At 39.3% G+C, this 21,556-nt stretch overlaps 3 protein-coding genes across 7 annotated transcripts in view; 1 reads left to right on the top strand and 2 right to left on the bottom strand.

Annotated features, from left to right (window-relative positions):
* sln (sarcolipin) overlaps window positions 1–21,556 on the bottom strand; it is a 420,868-nt gene that overhangs the window by 105,487 nt on the left and 293,825 nt on the right. The gene's annotated exons all lie outside the window — the stretch shown is intronic.
* Window positions 279–4,097, top strand: msantd4 (Myb/SANT-like DNA-binding domain containing 4 with coiled-coils). Its single transcript, XM_072461894.1, has 5 exons — window positions 279–346; window positions 724–1,115; window positions 1,201–1,296; window positions 1,492–1,782; window positions 2,913–4,097. The coding sequence occupies exons 4-5, from the start codon at window positions 1,525–1,527 to the stop codon at window positions 3,651–3,653; spliced, it is 999 nt and encodes a 332-aa protein (XP_072317995.1). The 5' UTR covers window positions 279–346; window positions 724–1,115; window positions 1,201–1,296; window positions 1,492–1,524; the 3' UTR covers window positions 3,654–4,097.
* Window positions 11,142–21,556, bottom strand: part of gria4a (glutamate receptor, ionotropic, AMPA 4a) — a 161,823-nt gene continuing 151,408 nt past the window's right edge. Inside the window, exons 16-18 of one of the 5 annotated variants that reach the window (XM_072461869.1) lie at window positions 18,206–18,320; window positions 14,646–14,783; window positions 11,142–11,572 (exon numbers count right to left, since the gene is read on the bottom strand). In XM_072461869.1, coding sequence (XP_072317970.1) covers window positions 11,408–11,572; window positions 14,646–14,783; window positions 18,206–18,320 — 418 coding nt within the window. In that variant the 3' untranslated portion in view covers window positions 11,142–11,407. Of the gene's footprint in view, window positions 11,573–14,535; window positions 14,784–16,902; window positions 17,018–18,205; window positions 18,321–21,556 lie in introns of those variants that run through there. The other 4 variants (XM_072461870.1, XM_072461878.1, XM_072461886.1 and 1 more) reach the window with 4 other exon arrangements.

Raw genomic sequence — 21,556 nt, 5'->3', positions numbered from 1 at the left:
GGAGGATTGACCAATGAGAGCAATTCTAGTAGTGCAACACTCGCGATGCCTTCACGTGCTCAGAAAAAGGTAGAATTACATAATTATCCTAAAACACAATACAAGAACAGATAAAAGACAAATTAAAAAATAAAAATAACACTAAAAAACTCTTATTTTTTCGTTCTTTATCATGTAGTATTATCAAGTGATATACTGTGGTTAATATCATATTTATTAGTACTGTTACACTAAAATGTTTGAATGAAATGAGCAAAAGCAAATAAAACATAGTATCTTTTAAGGCGGCATTAAAATAGCCTTGCTACTACGATGTTTTGATTGCGGTAAACCTACGAGGAGTAAGGTGAGTAGTTTACGAATATGATCATCTTTTTCACGTTCCATTCCCTTCATTTCTATAAAAACAAGCGCAATGGCTACGCGAATACACTAGCCAACGGTACATGTGTAAATGGTTTGTATAAAATGCCGATTTCGTGAAGAAAAAATGGAAATACACCGGGAATTGCATCTTAAATTTGGCGATGCAATAAAATGATTCCATCCTAACACTATTTTTGATGCACTGTATTCGTCGTTTGTCCTCAGATATTAAAGACATGTTATGAACATATGAACATAACAGTGATCATCTTTCATTAATTTTGCATAAAAAATACATCTAAAATAAATGGTATTGCGTGCTACTTCATTCATTGTATGTGTTTTTCCCCTCCACAGATTATTTTGCCTTTCCGCCTGTGCCTCTGTCACTTCTGCCTACAGTAGCTCATTTGCCTTTATTGCATCTATTTGCACCTGTTTTTGTCACATAACCTTATTGAACACACTGCTAATCAAAAGCAGTAGTTTTATTAGGCCTACATGGAATTTGGGCTTTTTTACAGTGAGCAACAAACACAATCTTACCTCAAGACCTCCCTGTGACCTGTGAGCACCATTTCCTCCCACTTGATTCTAGTATTTGGCTCTGAGTCTTTGCTGCCAAGCTGGATTTCCTGCAAGTGAAGCATCTTAAAAGGAAGCGGAAAAGTAACTACAGCGTGAGAGAGACACAAACTCTCATCAGAGAAATCCACAAGAGGAGTAATGTCTTGTTCTCCCGACAGCAGGTTGGATTTTACACAGGTTTACAAAATGTAACAATGCACACAACACAGAGATGTAATACCTTCTTGTATCTTTGCGTCCCATAAGAATACAGCCATCAATGAGCTGAAGAGACAAGCATGGGAGGAAGTGGCCCGAGGTGTCAACTCACTTGGTGAAGGAGAGCTCCGTACTGCAGCTGAAGTGAGTTGTTTTATTACATTACATTATTACATTGGGCTTTGGGCAGATTCATCACCCAGGTTATCATTTTAAAATCTGCTTCCAACATCTATTGCCAATGTCTGCAAATCCCTTTCCAAGTACTCAAAGTGCGCTCTATTTTTTCACTTTATTATTTCATATTTTCACTTTTTTCTGTCCTTTTTTTATTCCCAGGTGAAACGACGTTATCTGGACTGGCGTTCCCTAATGAAGAGGAAGCAGCTCCAGGCCGAACTCTCTCTCTCCTCCTCCTCTTCCTCCTCGCTCGCCCTGAAGTCGGAATATGAGCCGTCTTCACCAGAGGCCGCGTCACTCACCTCGTCCTGGGACCAGCTGCTGGACCTGTCCGCACTGCCCAAAGACAGTCACTGCGACTGGCCTGAGCTCACTCTGGAGGACCAAGGCAGCCAACCCATGATGGCACCTTTGGGTATCAAGATGGAGGAGGATGTCTGTGAGTACAGGGTAAGGAGTGTTTTATAAAGACATGCATGCATCTCCTGATTAAGCTTTCAGATTAAAATAAATGAGGGTAAACCATGATATTTATATTTACTGTAATATTTACTATATTTATTCTGATCCATTCACTGTGCTCTCTCAATCGTTAGAAGACAAATCAGCTTTATTGATGCAAGTAGAGGCTAATGTGTGATAATCACTTTGATTAATGTCTGAAGGACCAGTGTTATTAATTACAGAATACTGATTATGCCACTGCATTAAGGAGCTCAAGTGCCATTTTAATTCAGCCTTTTGATTAAGCACGGCTAAATTGATGTCATTGTTTTTTAATCTGCTTAATTATTCAGTTGATTTCAGCAATAAGACTGTATTTACATTATATTCGTATTTGACCTAATGTATTTCAACACAGGATTGTTTTATTGGATATACTCAGAATCACCAGATTTTTAAAGCCAGTTGTTAATACAGTACATGTCTATCTAGGCTGAACTAGGCTGAGTAAAGCTGGGAGCAGAGATGTAGTGCTCAAGTCCCGGACTCGGGCTTACGACTTGTGACTCGACTCAAACTTATTGACTGATGACTTGGGCTGGCCTTGTGAGTTTATGAGGGCAAAAGTGTCATGACTCGAATTGAGGTTCCGGCAAGAGGAAAAAAAAAATCATGTTTTGAAATGATAATGATTTGGAACAATATATGAATGACTTTAATGACTTGGACATGGACTTACACTACACTGCACTACTCGACTACAATCCTGGCTACTGAAACTAAAGAGGGCCAGGCTGCCTCACACATAGAGTGAATGTTTTCTGTCTATCAAACCTGCCATTTCCTTTTGAACCAGTAGATGGAGTTATGACCCACTGCAATGCTTAAAGTGTTCGGTGCAAAAAGGCAGCTACAAAAACATTATATATGTATTATTTCAGAAAATATAAGACCAATGCAAAATCATGATGACTCATTTAATATTATTGAGATGAACTACTGTAAATAGATTTGCGTGTTCCGTTAGCTTCAACCAGATTACCATATATTCCAGTTGTTTATGGATTAATTTCCCATTTCCTGGCCAGTAACAACTCTACAAAACTGCAACAAACAAGTTTTATTTTTGTCTTCAGCTGGACTGTGATGGAGAAATGGGAGATGGAGACATAGACGATGACGACATCCCCTCCCTCCTCAGTGACATTGAGTCCCGCGGAGAGAGCCATGCCCCTGAAATCTACTCCAACAGCGACCAGGGCATCCTCAGTTCATCCAAGGGCCCCACCTCCACCACCAGCCGAGACGTCACCCTCAACAGCCTGCTGGGGTACTCTCTGCCCGGGAACACCCTCAACGACAGCATGGGCGGAATCCTGGTGGCCGTGGAGAAGCAGCGATTAGAGGTTGAAAAACAGCGTCTGGCCATTGAATCTGAGAGGCTGGTGGTGGAGAAGGAGCGGCTCGCTGTGGAGAAGGAGCGCCTCCGTCAGAACGAAACGGAACGAGAACGGATGCAGCTGGAGAAAGAGAGGCTACAGGTGGAGAGGGAGCGACTCAGACTGCTGCTCATCAACCAATCTGAGCACGTCGACTCGTCCTTCAACCTGCCACCGCAACAGGGCCCGCCCACTTCCTCCACACCCTCCAATCCGGACGGGTCGATCGCCGGTGGGGAGGGCAAAGAGAGCAAAGGCTGGCTGTCATTGGTGGATCTGGAGGCGGAGAGGATGAGGCTGGATCAGGAAAGGCTCCAGCTGGAAAAGGAGAGACTGCAGTTCTTTAAGTTTGAATCTGGCCGGCTGCAGATTGAGAGAGAGCGCCTCCATGTGGAGAAGGAGAGAATGCAGCTGCATTTAGACCACCAGAGCCACTGACAGAGGGGCTGAATAAAATGAAAAATAGGAAAATACATTCTTGTCAGTATTCAAATTGATGCGCAAGATGGAAATTGAAACATGTGCAAACAAAGTTCATGGGCTGAGGAAGGTCATTAATCCACGGTGAAGTGGATTTAATGATGACAATAGTGTATTGTTCATTGCATGTTTTGACACGTGTTTTTGAAATGGATTGATTCTTTTGCTCTGCTTGACCTGATTTATTTACTTTTTTGCACTGCATTGAGCTTTCTCTGCCAATGTAAGAGGTTTATTTTCATCATTTTAGTTAAAAAATTGTAAAATATAAAAAGCTTCCTCTATTATGTGCAAATGTCCTCTCTTTTGGAGGAATACTGAGCACAAGAGGCTAACAGAGATTTTAGTATGATCATATCACAGAGAATTTGTTATTACATAGAACTTCCTATAATATTTACATGCGTCTAAACTAACACAGAAACAAAGCACAACTAGGCAGCTTACAAGGTGGTTAAATTATAATATCCATTTATCATACATTATATTGAACAGATGATTTAGTACCACTCAATCATATTTAACACCAGCTGTATTTTTATCACTGATAGAGAGACACTACATTTAACACTTTGTTTGCACATACAGCAATATGTCATCTGTTACATCAGCCCAATTCAAAATGCATTTATATTTTGTCCATTAACTATATGAAAGCCCACCCCTATGAGTGTTTAAAAGTATTTTTGGGTTATATAATTTATTGAGAGAAAAATAATGTTTTTATGCCTTTGTGTCCAGTGTTTACATGAGTGTTCCAGTCTTTAGATGTTCTAATGTCAGCGTGAAAAGAAGATGCCACAATGCTTTATGATGATGATATGACAGTGCGCATGCCAGAAAAGTCAAGTTCAAAAGTGGACTATTATTATTATTATTATTATTATTATGGACTGATGTATGCACTTTTTATTATGTTTTTGTCTTTTTAAAACATATTTATCTGGTTTTGTGTGTAACTATGATCAAGTGTAACTAATTTATTCATTTTCTGTCATTTTGTATTCTTTTAAGTGTGTAAATAAAGTTATGTGGATCTTTTTATTGGAGGCATAATGATTGTGTTTTTTTTTTCATTTTGATCCTGCTGCAGATCTGTTAACTAATGGAAAGAATATTAAAAATCCTCTTGAAAGCTCTTCATAACTTCAAAAAAATACAACTTGAAGTGCTGTAACACCGTGACATGTAAGATTTTGTTATAATTCTCATACTTTTCAACAGGAGTGCAATTTTGATGTGCATTTGAAGCTTTACTGTCTCTTGTGATCTCATCCGTGCAATGTGATGTCATAAAGATACATTTGTTTTTCTGCCTGGAAGTTAGCTGACTGGCGCTCATCTGTGATCGTTTTTATCAAGCTACAGGACAAAGAAATGCATGAAGAAAGGCAGTTTTTTTGGCAGATTTATGTAATATCAATGATTCCAAGAGGCTTGATTAAACTGCATTTACTTTAAGTGCAGATTAAGAACAAATAAACGTCCCTGAGTTCTTTAACTCCAATCAACACCATCTTATTTCATATCATATTATATTTTCCAGTGGTGGAAGAAGTACAGGATTGTGTAACTTAAGTACAGATGCAGGAGGAAAAAATACTTGTAACACATACAAAATCTACTGCAATAAAAGTTCCTGTAAAAAGTATTTCTAACTGATTATGAAAAGTGTAACATTTTGTATTTTGATCAAGAATTGTGCTGATTTCTGTAGCAATTTGAATCAATTTCCTGATTTTTCTAGTTTCATGTATATATTTTTGTTTGATCAGTACTTGAACTCAAAACCTTCACTTTCTACTTTTCAGTCCAGTTCAAAAATGTAGTGGAGTAGAAAGTACAGATACCTGCTCTTAGATGTAGTGAAGTAAAAGTAAAAAGTATCCACTGTAAAATGTTCAGATACCTAAAAATTCAACTTAAGCACAGTGCTTTTATTTTTTACTTTCCACCACTGTCTTTTTCTTTTGAATTTTACTATGTTAAATTCAAAAAGGCTCATATTGTTAAACGTGGCAGCAAGTTTTTGGTACGAGAGATGATTTAACCTGCCTGCGACAGTGGGTGGAATACTAAATTAAGAAAAAGCGTGTAGAAAAACATACAGGCTGATGGAGGAGCATCCCTGAGCAGAGATGAACGGAGCCACTAAAAAAACTCCCTGATGACAAAATAAGCAGACTGAAGGTGAGCGCTCGAGTGACATCATTTGCACATAAGGGTGTATGCGAGCGAGTGTGAGAGGAAATAATGGCAAAGGCATGTCATGTGACGCTCTGCCTTAGGAGCGTTATGTCCCAGCGGACTGGAGACAGCAGCTTAAAATGATCAGAACACAGAGGGGAGCTTTAACGCTGTAAATGCTGGTTAAGATCAAGTGATTTGTCCCAGTTTGTATGAAAGCGTCTGCAAAAGGGACGACATCAAATGAATAATGACTAGATGATGTAAAGAAGAATCTGTTATAATGTGCTGTTCTGTCAGAGTCATGTTTCCAATACAAGGTCCAAATGAATCTGTTTTATAAAGTATTCTTATGAGAACAGTGGTATTATCCTATTAGTCTAAAGTCATTTCTCGCACAAAATGAGCCTGCAGAGCCCCACACCAGTGTATCTCAGTGGAAACATGTTTGTTATGTGGCATATGTCTGCTCCAAACATTCTTCACACATACACTTCATATATACACCAGTCAAAAGTGTGGGAATAGCTTCTTATTTCTTTTGTTAACCTTTGCTTACGTTCAACATTGTAGCTACACTGAAGAGTAAGATGTGTGGAATTATGTAGAGTTTGGATTGATTTTATAATCATTATTGTTTATTTGGTCAGGCATGTTAATGAACATACATGAAATACATGTTGTAAACATGCCAGATTGTAGCCATGGGCTAATTACTATCCATTGTCCCTCATTCACCCTCAACAACAGCAATAAGTGGCCTTGTTCTATTAGTTTGAAATAACATTTTATTTGGCTGACTTTTAGAGCTCCAAAAATGGCTTTCACTGCTGAGCCTTGTCGGGGTTCATTAGAGGAACAACACGACTGTATGAGGCAGTTATTACAGCAAAGGGGGCTGGAAAAATCTATAAAATATCAAACATGTGTGCAGTGATAGTTTTGATGCTTTCAGCGAGACTGTAGACTCTTTTTTGTCATTGTATAAATTGCATTAAGCCTATATATTTTCATAAAATGCACTACCCACTATTTTTTATTTGGCTTGAATGTTCCACTTTATGACTTTAAACCCATCTATTGTCATAGAATCAAGCAAGTGATGCCACAAAACCAAGTTACAGGTCAGATCTGTACTCACTGTCAGTAACAATGCATGTTTTTTATATGAGAATGCAATAAAAAACATATGTAACGTAATATTCGAGTCAATGCCATACTGAAGTGTAGAACATTCCAGGCAAATAAATAACATCGTCACAATAGTGTTCCTTTAAGATGAATAAATAGTGACATTTTTATGCAGTTCGGCAAAGAGAAAACCAGAAGGTCTTTCATGTCTACAACACAATAAATAACCACACAGAAAAAAGCAAGGTTCATTGATGTTTTTACTAGAAAAACCAAACCAAATGGAACGAAATCAAGAAACAAAGAAAGAAATAAACAAGACAAAGTGTGTGACAGCGACTGCATTTTCTGTGCTGGAGGTGCCAACAGAAAAACGACTGGACTGGAACCAGCATTACCATGATTTTCTCCTTGATTTTCTTTTCGTGATGGGATATAAAACTGTATCGCAAATGTTATGATATTGCATTACAGGGCTCGTAGTTTCTGTATATGTTGGTGCAGAAGGGAGACAATGGAAATAGAGAGGTAACCGAGGACACCCACAGCATCCTCTTTATGTGCCGAAATTCAAGAAAAGTATATAAAAAATAGTAAATTCGACTTTGTGTGTCGTCGGGGGGCATTTTTCTGAGGTCTCCATAGCCTGGGTGCATGGTAGATCCAATAGCATGACACAAAAATCCCACTTTGGTTTGACCTCTTGGACGGTGTTTTCAATCTGGGACAGAAAAACCCACAGACGCGGCGATATAAAATGCAGTGCAAAGATGTCACCATCGCGCTGCATCCAAGAGGTGCAGTTAGTCACAGTGGCCCGTCCGCTCTGTGGAATCGAGAGTGAGAAAGTAAGAGTGAAATTCAACCAAATGTGCCTAAATGTGCCGACCCTGTTTAGTACTACGCAACAAGGTGTGTGTTTCTATGTGTGCGTGCGAGTGCTGATGGACATTCAGTGACCGTATGGGGTTATTACGGAGGCAGTATCTGTGTCAACGTGTGCACGGTTTGTCGGTGTCTTTTAAAGTTCGATCTGGAGGAAAAGGCCTTTCAATGCTCTGTTGGTTGTTTTAAACGTTATCGATCTTGAATGAAAATGGTGTCAAATTTTGGCAAAAGAAGGGCATTACCACAGAAAACAGAGAGAAGTGCTCTTGTTAATGTCTAGATTCACCAAGTTGTGTGAATGTTTGTCTTAAAAGAAGCATTGCTGATTAAAGTAACAATGCACAGTAAACTCTTGTAAAAAGAATAGATAGGAATGTCAAGATGATTCGGTTCATCGATTATCGTAATTAGTCAAGTCACAATATAATCGTAAGAGCTAAAAACTAATAATCGTGACTACACTAACTCATTTCAATTCAATCTGCATTCCAAAAAAAGTAACCTAATCTCATAGCGCTTTTTAAGTGGCTGTTTATATCACACTAACTTTACTTTGCATTCAGAATGTGAATGAGTTCAGAGGACTGTTGGAACATTCATGTATAAGAATGACAGAAAATTAAGCATTTGTTTTGTTATGCATCAACAATCGTGAAAAATGTTGTATTGTGATGTTACTTTTTACAATAACTCCAGAATATGACAACAATAAACTCATATGTAATTAATAAAACTAGCTTTGGATTTTCCTGATAGCATGTGCCTTTCTTTTGTCTTCAGTTTAGACTTCCAGGGAGTGGATTAGACACACAATATCTCCTACACACACACACGTTTCAGCTGCTATAATAACCCCATAGTGATGAGCGCGACACACAGACCATGGTGGACTCTCAAGTTATCAAAAACAGCCATAAAACAGAAGGTACGCCATGGCCTCTGACAATCAGTGAGCAATGTTTTCTATAGCTCTCTATAGACGTATAGATATATATTCATTTGTATTATAGATATAATATGTAGATTTATAAAAAAGGATTCAGTCTTAATTACAAGTGGCATTTTCTTTTATACTCATTATTGCAATGATTTGTTATCTAAGATGATTAAAAAAGACATGTGTTTTGCTACGCAGGTATTTACAACAGTTTAAAAAGCAAGCTTTCATTATATATCTCAAACGAGCGTCGCCATCACCGCCTCGAACCCCGAAAAAACTATTCAGAGGTCAAGTGCAGGCGGTAAAGACGAGTGGTCTCGAGTTTTCTGACCGACCACATTGCCTAGAAGTGAGCAAAGAGCAATGCACTATTTTGAAAAGCCGGCTACGTTCACACCGCATGGAAAACTGGCCCAGGTAAAACATTTGTCACTTCCACCGCAGTTTGTGCTACAAACAAGGCCGAAATCCAACGCCGAGCAAACAGAGGAGAAGGTTCTGTGCCGTTGAGCTTTGATATGTCGAGCCGGGCCAGCCATCCGAAATTTTTCTCCATTTACTTTTGTTATAAGTGAGATGAAAGCACCAACTGGCCTTTTATATGCACAGCTGCTCCGCAATTGATTGGCCCAGTATTGGATATTTTGAGACGGAAAAGACGAAAATACTGACTGTCGGTTTGAGCGTGAGGCGATATCGGCTTCCCGACTAACGTAATTGGTTGCGACTGGTTGAACAAATGGATGTAAATAATAAAGCAATCAAAGTAAGACCACTTTTGATGCCGGTGTGAACATAGCTGAACAAAACCAAAGTCAAATTTGCGTTTCGTCTAAAACTGAGAAGCACTGGGTTAAAGTTTGAGATCTGCATGTGTCTTATTCCATCAGCGAACGTAGAATAATCGTATTGTTTCGGTGTTGTTATTTACTACAAAGTGTATTTTCTGTATATACCCGGGGTTTACTGAGGTTTCTCCTGTTTTGTATTGGCTGATGACCCCACTGGTTGTGAGAAATCATTTTTATAATTGTAATAATATTTGTAATGTGAAAGCGTTATTTTTTTCCATTGAAGAGTCCACTGTAAAGTATAGCGGCTTCCACACAGTCCAAGCTTACAGTATTCTGGTCTTCTTTAATGGTTGATTTACCTGGCTCTGTTTCAGTCAGTCCCGGCAGGTAAATTCATATATTCGATGAAGACAACCGTGAAAATGGTGAAAACAATATTTGTCGTAGTAAGGCGCTGTCAAAGGTCGGAACGGGGGCAAGAACTAAGTGTCTCTCTTTATTTTTTATTTTGAACAACGTTTGCTTCGACTCTCTTGCAATCACAGTTTGTAGAAGTTTCTGTGCTGCTGGCGTGTGTTGCTCTTCTTCTCTTTCCGGAAGTAAAAATACTGCAGGCAAGCGTGAGAAAAGTCTGCGCAAAGTTCTTTTTTTTTTCTTTTTTCCTTCTACTTCCCCGACTCCATTTTGTTTTTCCGAAGAAGTAAATGGCAGCAGGAGGAGTGTGAGATGACGGTGTGCGGTGTGTGTCGGAGATATGGGTTAAAAAAAGACAGCTCTGGATGGAAATACAAGAGACCACTGCGAGTCGAAACGCTCCGAAAAACACTTCCACGCTCCTTCAGACCAAAGTTGAGTGAGTTTTACCGCCGATAACAATGTGGGATTAAATTAACATACTGCAGCGATTTCTGAATTGTTTCAAGGTGATATGTCATTACCATTGTGTTACCATGGGACAGAAAATATCCAGTTTTATTCAATCCTCAGTCCGTTTATAAAATACTACTGTGTTTTGTGCAAATTTGTGGGAATATGATGGCAAAAAATGTCATTATTAACACTTTTGGTGCATTTTTCTCCATCTAAGGTTGTTTTGAAGGTTTGTTGGAAGGTCTTGCAGTTGGATTGTGTGGATGAGTTAAAAAAAAAAAAACCTGTAAAACAACGTTTCCTCGTTTCTGTAACTTATTAAATGCCAAATAACTTATGAAATATGACGAAAAAAAAGCAAAAAAAAAGAGGAGTGATTGATATTTAGTCTCAGCTAAGACTTTAATCAGAATATTGCTTGCAGTTTGCAGTTTGTCTATCATTAAATAGTTTTGGTTTAATTTAGTTTAGTTAAATTAAAATGTTTTTTTTTAGTTTAGTTTAGTATAGTTTCCATTTGTAGTTTGAAAACCACATTGAAAAAGCTCAACGTACACAGTAAAACATTAAAAACCTTCTCATAAAAGAACAAAAAGAACACTAAAAGTACCAAGAAATAAACAAGAAGCTAAAAAAGTAAATCCTTGTCTGAATTGATAGAAAGTTAGATCTGAAAATGATATAAATTGTCGGTTGTCATAAAATAAGGCAAAGTGTTCGGATATGTTGCATCTTTAAAACATCATCACTTTGCATCGTTCTCTTGTAGTTTCCCATCCAGAGCTCGTACGTCCTTCTATATTATGTCAGTGTGTGTGTGTGTGTGTGAGTGTGTGTGTGTGTGTGTCTGTGTGTGTGTGTGTGTGTGTGTGAAGTTAAGGCACGGCAGGTGTTTTTGGTTTTCAGGGCAGTCCAGAGGAGACCACAGCGAGGCCGGGGTGTCGCAGGGAGCCGTGGCCCACGTGCACAGCTTTGGGACAGTCCGGAGTCAGGACGCGCCCGTTCTCCCCCACACTCCCCGTGATGGACAGACGCGCCTTGTTTCGCATGGCTTCACTGAACGTCAGCTGCAGATGAAAGTAAGAAAGGAGAGATAAGAGGAGACGGGTGACACTACGCGACTCCACTGGTGTTGAAATGACTTGAATTCAGAAAAAAATTACTTGAATTGAGTAGTTTTAAACAGATTCAATATTTTGGAACGCAGATATATATTTTGATAACTTTGACTTGATAATGACAATGTATTTCTTATTTCTCTTTGGCCGGGGTGCGACCTATACTTATATTTATACTTATATACTCTGGAGCGACTTATATGTGATATTATTTGTTATTTTCACACTTGCAACCGCATTTCATACTCCAGTGCGACTTATATGTTATTTTCTTCTCTATTATGCATTTTGTGGCTGGTGCGACTTAAAGTCCAGAAAATACGGTATTTGTTCTAATTTAAAACTTATTTTTTAAAGAAAAGCATGTATTATTTGAACAAATTTAAAGCTGAATTATTAGATTTTAAAAAAAGAAAGACAAAACAGTTGCATGTTATATTGGTGAAGAGGATGGAGGACATTCAGCAAATAACTGAAGGAGCTTAGAAATAGAGCTCTAGATGTTGAGGCTGGCACAGACTACTGCAGCCACTTTTATATTACATTTATATCATAAACATTTGATATTTTTATTGAAATGAGAAAATCTAAATTCAAACTAAAGACTCTAGTTCAGACCTACAACGAAAATAAATGTAAACTTGTCAAAACGACTCAAATCAAAATAAACATTCGGAACTCAAGTTATTTGAACTCATGTAGATTCTGGACAATTTACAAAGAAAGTGAACAAATAAATGAGAACCGGTGTTCATGCCATACACATGCACATGCACATGCAGCAGACACGTTAGAACATGTTAGGATTATAGTCTGTTTTTGATTCATTTGCTTTCATTGCTTATACTATAAATATATATAAGTGGCACTGCCAATTGCCAGATTTGGCTCTTGAGTCTTTCTTTGGTCCATAGGCTGCACAGTCCTTCTAACTTTGACCTATTCTATAACGTAAGGAAGATTAGATCCCTGTTTTAATACTAACTTTATAACTTAAAGACTCATCTTAAAGGGCATTCATGTTTTTATTTATTTTGAAACTTATATAATACCACGTTTAGCCTTTATCTAACACATTTGGTTACTTACACTAATCTTAAGGTTTAACATCTTATATCAAAGCCTTCTATGATTGTTGTTTTTGACTGGCAGCACATTTGTTTTACCTCCTTAAAGGCATTTTCAAGTTCTTCAATTAAATGCGTTAACAATTTACACCAAGGACGTTTTAGTAAAATGCCATTCATTATGCTGCTATCTCTCTGCAGGCGTTTCAAAGTTAAAGAGCCACAGGAAAAACACACAAAAACACAGAGACATGCACAAACAGTCTATGGTTCAGGTGCCAGACATCTGCATTTCAGAGGTGACATGCCATTCCGGGTTTCTCCAATTTGGACAATTAAGGTTGAGGATTTGACCAAGGACGGGATTTGGAAAGTGGGGAAATTTGGAACTTAGGAGAAGAAGGAGAAAGAGTGGGAGTGATTGGTCAGATTTATAGAGAGGGAGTTACGGACTATATACTGCTCAGAGAAGGACAGGCTACTTTTACTGCAATCTTTGAAAAACTGAAACATCACCGCGAGAATAATGATAAATCCTGTAGACTATATTTTCTTGACGGTATCAGATTGTATTGTTTTATATAAGTGCCAATTTCTACAATTTACATTCTATATAAATGTTGTATTATAAGTTCCGTCTTTAATCTGTACAGATATTGAAAATAATGTCGATTGTATAATGAGCAAATAATGAGAATTGTAATAAGAATTATTAATTGTAATAAGAATTATTAATATAATGAGAATTGTATAATGAGCAAAAACTTCATAGAGGCATCTTCTTTAATACCTTTCTGTAACAATATCCCATGGATTCTTTATCAAATAACAAAGACTTTTTTTTTTTCTTCCTTTTTCTTTCATGGCGAGAGTGTTTGTCAAAGATACAGAAGTATGAGTGCACAACTGGTTCAATTCTCTTTGAGAGACTTTCACTTGAAACACTCTTGAAACAGAAGCTTTTCTCTCACTCTAAATTTCACACACTGTGGTGAAACTAAATTGTAATTATATTGAGTACTTTGTGTTAGAGAGTACAAATATATTGTTGCATTTTTAGTCTGGATTACTTACACATATGTCTAAATATATTATAATTTTAATCAGGTTTTGAAATGCTTTTGTCAGTAATCAACAGTAACTTGTGAAAGTAGAACGAAGGGGCGAGCTAAGTATTTGTACTGATTACTCTGTTTGAGCTTTGCATGATGTTTTCTATTTGTTTGTGGGTAACAACAAACTATATAAACCAAACTGATGTGTGAGACAGCTTGTTATTTGTAAAACTGATTTCCTATTTTCACCAAATGTGTTCATTATTCATCATCAATATTTCTTAATCTGATACTTCCTCATATCAACCAGCTGCTGCTTGGATGTTGAGTACTTAGAGTATTTAGAGCGTTTGAATATATTTGGTTGTTGGCAAGTTGTTGTTGTGGACAAGTTGGACAATACTTTGCACTTATTTATCCATGTATAAACTTGAATAGAAGCCGGTCATCACCAAGACGACATAATAGTTTACTCAAACAGTTAGCAGCCATGCTCTTGCAGCTAATGCATCCAACAATGCAGGTGCCTATAGCCATGAAGCATCACCATCTTCATAACCACTATCATGATCACGTACGGACAAGGACGATGGAGCCGGATCTGCAAACGAAGCAGCCAATTCAAAAAGCCTTTTCACAAAATCAAAGTGGTAAATTGTCGTTTGCGTCGGCCCCGCAGTGCTTGCCCGCTCTTCTTTCGCTTGCACATGAAAACCTGCACCACCACCATGAGCGACACCACCACGATCCCACCTACTTTACAAATACAGTCACAGCCTCTAAATCCTACCCCTATATCTTGACCCCCTCGGAGCCGTACACGTTGTAGCCCTCCCTATAAGTGGCTAGGTTCTGGGTGCTGGGGGAGGGGCTGGGGCAGTGGGGGGGGCTAAGGTCCACCTTCATGCGCTTGGCTTCGGCCCGCGACTTGTAGCAGAACTCGACCAGGGCAACCAGCATAGCCAGGCCCAGGCCGCCCACCAGGATGTAGAAGACGCCCGCCACGTTGGACAGGCTCAGGGCTTGAGACGACTTGTCCTGGAGGTCACGGGGCAAAGAGAGAAAAGAGGGGGAAAGGTAGAGGAGAGGAACGAGAGAAGAGATGGAAAGTAGAAGATAGAGGAGTGGACATAGTTACACACAGCGTAACCACAATGCATAAAATCGTTATAACACGACTGTGCTATGTAGTGAAATGAAATCTAGTGTGTTTAGCTCATTGTATTTTAAATATCTACATTCTAAGACATGGAAAATAAAATATAAGCACAAGTAATAGAACTAAAACAACTTCTAGCATAAACTTAAATATTAGCTATAACAGACATTTACAACAATACATGTTATGATCAGAATGTGGAACATTGTGTAGAAATAGTGTAAATGCAATGAGGAGGTTTTCAGGGGTGGATCATTTTCTGTCAGGCAGGCTAACTTTAACTGGAGTCTATTTTCTTGAATGCAATAGGTAGCAAAATATCTAAAGCCTATGACAAAAATGTGTTCTCATCAAGTAATGAGTTTGTAAATATGGCCTTCAAAATAAAAGCATGAAGTGACAACGGGCTGATGGTTTCAAGTTGCTTAGTTCAATAATGTGGTTTTGTGAAGATGGAGTTGCCTCAGATTGCTACAGAAACTGGAGTAATGTTTAAAATCAAAGAATATCATAATGAAATTTTGAAGTGGTGCTGTGAAAATTTGTACTTAGAAGCTTGTGTCAGAAGGTGTGTCGCTCCCAATTTGGATCAGATATGTTACATGGGTAATTGGCAAAAGTTATTAATTTCCTTCGAAATTTTAGCTATTTAATTGTAGCATATTTTGAGTTACTTTTTTAGGATACCAAAATACAATAATGTTTGCACAATATAAATCACATTCAGACACACATTTACCACTTGTACAATCAAAAAAAGAAAAAGAAATGTCGACTTTAAATACATGTGTTATATAATTGTAACTTAAACTGTGGATAAAAGAAAACCAAGACTGTGAACACTTTTAACCTTTATTATTTTCTTCTGCGTCAGGGACAACGGCTATAAATTTGCCCCTTTTCTATAATCTGTCTTATTTAGACTGTAGCTGTTACAGATGTTCATCAATATGCAGTGTCTCTATCAAATAAATAACGTAAAATAATTATTTAAGTTGATCCAAAGCAAAGCGCTTGTTTTTTAATCCACTTAAAATGTGTAATTTTGATTGACTTAGATTTTTAGAGGCAAAAAATTACATTACACATTTACTTAAAGTCAACATTTAATAATTAGAGTGTGCTTCCATTTTCTTTTCCTAAAGATGTTTTAGCCCATTGGCTTTATTGGACTGGACAGTGTAGCACGAAATGGGGATGAGACTGGGGAAGGACATTGCAGCAAATCATCGTAGCCGGAATCAAACTCCCGACGCTGCGGCCTGGCCTCATGGCAGGCATATGTGCTATCCACTTGGCCACAGAGGCACGTACTTCCAGTTTCAAGTATTTTAACTGAACTCTTGTCAAGCGTCAACATTTCTAGTTAAGCGCTTCTTAATTTGAAACAGTAAACCTACTAACTAAACTATAAGTGAAAGGTAAGTTAAAGCATAATCTTAAACTAGTTTGACATCATTTATGCTGTTTTTTAGCGGCAGATTATTTAATTCTGCCAACTAGACAAACTTTTTAAAGAGTCAAGATGTTTTGCCACTCATCCAAGCAGCTTTTTCAGTTCCTCTGACAGGCTTCTGGTAAGTCACTGCTTTATAGCCGTCTTAATGGAGGAGCTAACTACAAACTAGTTATTCACAATAAGAAGTACCTGTTAGAAAGGTCTATAGAACCATTGTGTGAACTGTGGCCTGAGTCTGATTTTGCATAATTGTTCAAGCCCCTAATGTGTCATCTAACCCCTATTAGCATAGTCTGATCAGCCCTGTATTGCTCAGTTTGTTTTGGCTTAGGTTTAAGGACGGTGTTGTAAATGGGTGACAAATTGTACCTTAAGACTCTTTTCGTGCTTCTGAAATTTGGACCCACGTAGACGACTGATCCAGATGGGGGCGTGCGAGGGTGTACAGCTCAGATATATGTGAGTACAGTAGTTGCAGTAATCTGGAGCGGTTTGGGGGATGGGCGTTTCACAGTGGACCGCAGCTGCGTGGCACTGACCTTACTTCCAGAGTCCTTGGGTCCACACTCTCCCTTGTCATACCACCATTTGTTTTTCAGTTTGTCTAAGACGCCTGCTTCACTCAGTTTCAATACTGCAAGGTTTACTGGGGTTCTTCGCGTGTAAAAATAACATAAATAACATCATAGGACATGTTATTTTATGTTATTAAAGTATATCACATTTGTTTCATTGCATAGTTGAATACATTTGGTGACCTAGCATGGGTCCCACTGAGTACATGTGTGTAGGCTCGTATCGTGGAGGGGCTTTGGGGGGGAGCGAGGAGCTATACAGGCCGAGCTACAGACATATGAGTGGGATCCAGCTTTGTCACAGCAGGTAGCGCACCCATGCTGCCCGGGACGACGACCTGTCACGGGTCAAGCAGGAGGGGGTGAGACAGGACTGTTAGCGTCAGGGCTAGCTCCTTGTAAACTCAGGGGAGAGCCAGACAGAAAAAAAACAAGATCCCAAAATCAATAGCTGTCTAGCTGGGTGATAGTTGAGCAGTTAAACCGTGGTTCGCTCCTGTGGTCCGGGTGACCTTTCCTGAATGTCATTCCCAGCATCCTTCATGCCTTCCGCTCTCATCTTTACTTTGACCTTACTAAACTATGCACTAAAGAGAAACTGAAACGAAAAAGGAACTGAATAAACTGACAGGGAAATACTAGATAGGTTGGTTATATAACATTGCGCTTCTATTCATTATTCATTACTTCAGGTTAACCTTAAACCCAACAATATCACTAAAGTATCAGTTTTGTCCACTAGAGAATTTAGAGTGTGTTTCTGGACAGTTTTGGGTTTCAGCTTGTTGGGCTCCTCCCAGAGCTGCCTCTAGAGGGCGAATATTCCTGCTCAGTGAGACACCTGCATTTTCATGGCAGCAAGACAAGTCATTGTTCAACACAATTTTCCGAAAAAGATTGTTCAGTGTCATTGAGTGCAATTTCCATAAAAAAACAATTCACTCTATGAAAATGCTGATGAGCTGATTAGCGCTTTTGAAGCAATGAAAACAAGCACAAGGGCTGTATCGTTGTCACTGTTGGTCGATACCTTCTTCCTCAAAGGCACAGACCACTGACACAAGATGCAACTTTGCGCCGATTTCACAGATTTGAGGCGTCGCTCTCCCCCCTCCGTGCTTCTAGAGCCTTCTGTCCACATTTGCAGCCGGGCAGATGCGTGCGCTACTCTTCCCCCGGGACAGGCAGCGTTCGCGGGCCACACAGGCCGGTGAGCTGCCCCCTGTCCCGCTGGTGGTAGTTGGGTGGGCAGTTAGAGAGGGCTAACCTTGGAATCCCCTCCCCCGCTGCCACATTCTCCTTTGTCATACCACCACTTGTTTTTCAATTTGTCCAACAGGCCCTGCTCGTTGAGCTTTAGCACGGCCAGGTTGACCGCATTTCTTTAGGTGGGAAAGCAAAAACAAAAAAAGGAGGAACAGATAAGTTTGGTCAGAGCAGAGGAGTGTGAGGGGGGCTGACAGACAGGATGGAGCACAGGCAGGAAAGAGGCACACCATAACAGAGCAGGGGACAATCAGATGGAACGTGGGTTAGAGGGGGAAGGATCTCGGACAATTCTGTCTCTCTCTTTTCTTTATCACCTTATGCTTTGAGCTCACCCGCTGCAGTAAACAACAGCACGGAAAACGACAAGCTCACCGACTTCCCAACAAAACTTCAAGCCATTCGACAGCGGTAAAGATATATGGTAGTTGCTGTACCAAGGCAGAACATCGTATAACCCAAGGGTCTGTGGGTCAATGCCATCCAAATCTCAAAAGAGTGCACACTGCCTTTGTGTCTTGTGTGTTTGTGGACACGACGCTTTATTGTGGAGGTCATTGACACAAATTGGCAACCATTTTCCTGTCAGTCAACCCCAGGGCAGCAATGACTCAAGATGTAGCTTAGCACTAATGAGAGAAGCAGTGATACAATGTTAAGTGCTTTGAGAAGCCGATTCATCCATGGTATTCAAATGGCTGAAAGTACTTAAGTTGTGAGGTACATTGTGTCATATTCACGGGTAATATCTTTTACCCACTCAAAATATATAATGTTCTGTCTGGATGAGAGGATGAATAGATTGTTTTGTCTGTTTGTATGTTGTTATTTTGTGCTGAATTGTCTTTTATTATATAGTAATAGATTCTATTGTTATAGTGTGTTGTTTTGAGTAGGTGGAAGGGGGATTGGAAATGTAAAAGCAATTGTTTGATCCGTCCCCTTTTCAAACCATGCATCTGTGTCTGCAATGTTTCGTGAACTATATGTGCAAGTTTGAAATGAAAAGGTTGAATTGAATTGAATATATTTTGCTATGGCAACGGTGCTGTATTTTCATCACTCACCATGGATAGAGACATTTCACTTTGGATCACATTATCCACACTATTATCACATTATTACAATGAAAACATAAAGTAAAAATGCATTGTCTAACTTGTGTGCTTGAAACATAAAAGACATAGAAGTCCAGTCAGACATCTTCCCTGACCTGATCCCTGACCTGACTGGACGTATGCACACAGGTCCTGTTGTGTGTGTGTCTGGTGTACACAGTGTTAACCAGCTCCCCACAGCCTTGTGTTGGTGCCCTGCTTTCCCCCTGCTGCGCTCTTATTTGTCACTGTGCGCCTGTGTGTGTGTGGGTGGCCTCGTGTGTGTGTGTGTGTGTGTGTGTGTGTGTGTGTGGGTCTAGTCTCCTGCAGTGTTCTTGCTCACACCCCTGAAGCGACTGACCTCCAAACAGAATCTGGGGACAAAAGGCTAAACATCAGGCATTCATGCTGCTGCTGCATATGCATAAGCTTTTCATCCCAGATTTTATAACAAGGCAGTGAGTCACTCGCATGATTTGGCAAGACTTTTCATAATAATAATAGTCATAGAGCCGCAAGGGGACCTGCTTGGACTTATTATCTACTGTTAACTTTAAAATAGAAAACTGATTAGAAACCACTCTAACTCTTTAAGAAAACCAAAATGCATGGTGAGTCAGTCCTTGCTAATCTCATATATTTAGTCCCACATATTTTTCTCCTGGGCATGATTTGAATAGTTGTTTGTTGTACGTTTCCTTTCCCTGTTTACATTTTCATAAAGTTGGCATGAAATATGTCAGACCAAATTCCAGCAGATGGCATAAGGACTGCACTGGAAATGTATCTGGTCAGTATGAAGCTTAAAAATAGTGGTAGTTCTAAAGCATTTTGAGTTATGGTGAGCGAGATACGCTAAAAAAAAGCTGAATTCATCTGTTTTGGGCAAATGATTCCTTCCAGAATAGAATCATCTGTAAGGACATTTCTGCATTCAAAAGATATAATATTTAGATAGAAAGTGAGCTATTGCTGTGACAACGGTCGTCCTTATGTCTGAAACCCATGAATAGGTTGTGTTCAGCAGGGATCTGTTTTACGCTACGGAAGTTTTTGAAAGAACTAACAAAACTTATGAACCATATAATTATAGTTTTCGTTTCATTTGATAGGCCCAGTAATTAAAGAACCACAAACCAGGTCAAGAAATCTGCAATCTGACAGTTAAACAGACAATTCTACCTGAGAATTCTCAATCATGTAGCGATATCACATTACTCCAAGAACAAATCATAAGAGAAACCAAACAAAGCATAATTTAAAGTTTAGAGGGGATACATGTGTAGTTTTGTTTCCCGTGACTAGCTCCCTGAGATGACTTATGTTGCTAAGGCCCCTCATGCTGATCCTCCGCCTGTCACTCACCCCCTGTTCAAACGCCATCTCTGGGCGGCTTCCATATGTTGGCTGTTTTCTCTCCGTTGTGCTCTCCACTGTGACTACATCACGCCGTTGCGGGAGCTCAACGCTTTTGTCAGTTGATTCCCTGCATGTTGCTAGCTTTCTGCAGCTACCTGTGAAAGGCCATGTGCTTCCTCTCCTCTTGCCTTCTGTTCCTTTTGTGAGATGCTATAATCAGCCGGCCCAATCGCTGCTCAAAGGTCAGTACAGTGGCCGACTGCCTGTAAGTTAATCTGGCCCTTTGTCAGTGCACCTGCCTTATCTCCTCATGTCTAATGCAGCGCCGCACAAAGGTGGGCCGAGAGGTGCCAAGTTCACCCAGCCAGGGGAATAAACAGCGCACAACAGAAAGGTTTAAGATGAAGATTTCATATATATTTGGTGGTCTACGTACACACATTGATACTGTATTTTTGATGCAGTGCTGTTGAGGGGAGATGCAACGGTGGCCAAGTAGTTAAGACTTGCCTCACAGCTAGAAGGTCCTGGGTTTGATTACTCAACGTGGCTTTCTGTGTGGAGTTTTGTCTCTACATTTACTCTCCCAGTGTCTGCCTCTGGGTGCTTCCATTCTCCTAACTCTATCCATGCACATCAAATTTATGATCCAGGCATTTTTTATAATAACTTCACTATAATGACAGGTAAAGCACTTCAATCTAAAATACAGTATTCTGAGTGGGCAATAAAGTTTAAGTGGACTAGTTCCATTTAAAATACCCGCTGCATAAATGTTTAGGCAAAAAATCCTAAAAAAAGTATATTTTTGCATTTTGCATGTTTAGATTTAGATGTTTATTGCACTAAAAAACATGTGTCCTTACTGTGAGCGGGCTTAGGTCTCCACTTGCCTG

Source organism: Eucyclogobius newberryi, unplaced genomic scaffold (assembly GCF_026437365.1).
Source record: "Eucyclogobius newberryi isolate DKJ021-1_F unplaced genomic scaffold, fEucNew1.0.hap1 SCAF_10, whole genome shotgun sequence".
NCBI lineage: Eukaryota > Metazoa > Chordata > Actinopteri > Gobiiformes > Gobiidae > Eucyclogobius > Eucyclogobius newberryi.
The sequence above is the reverse complement of the archived record's forward strand: the minus strand, read 5'-3'. Positions and strand labels throughout refer to the sequence as shown.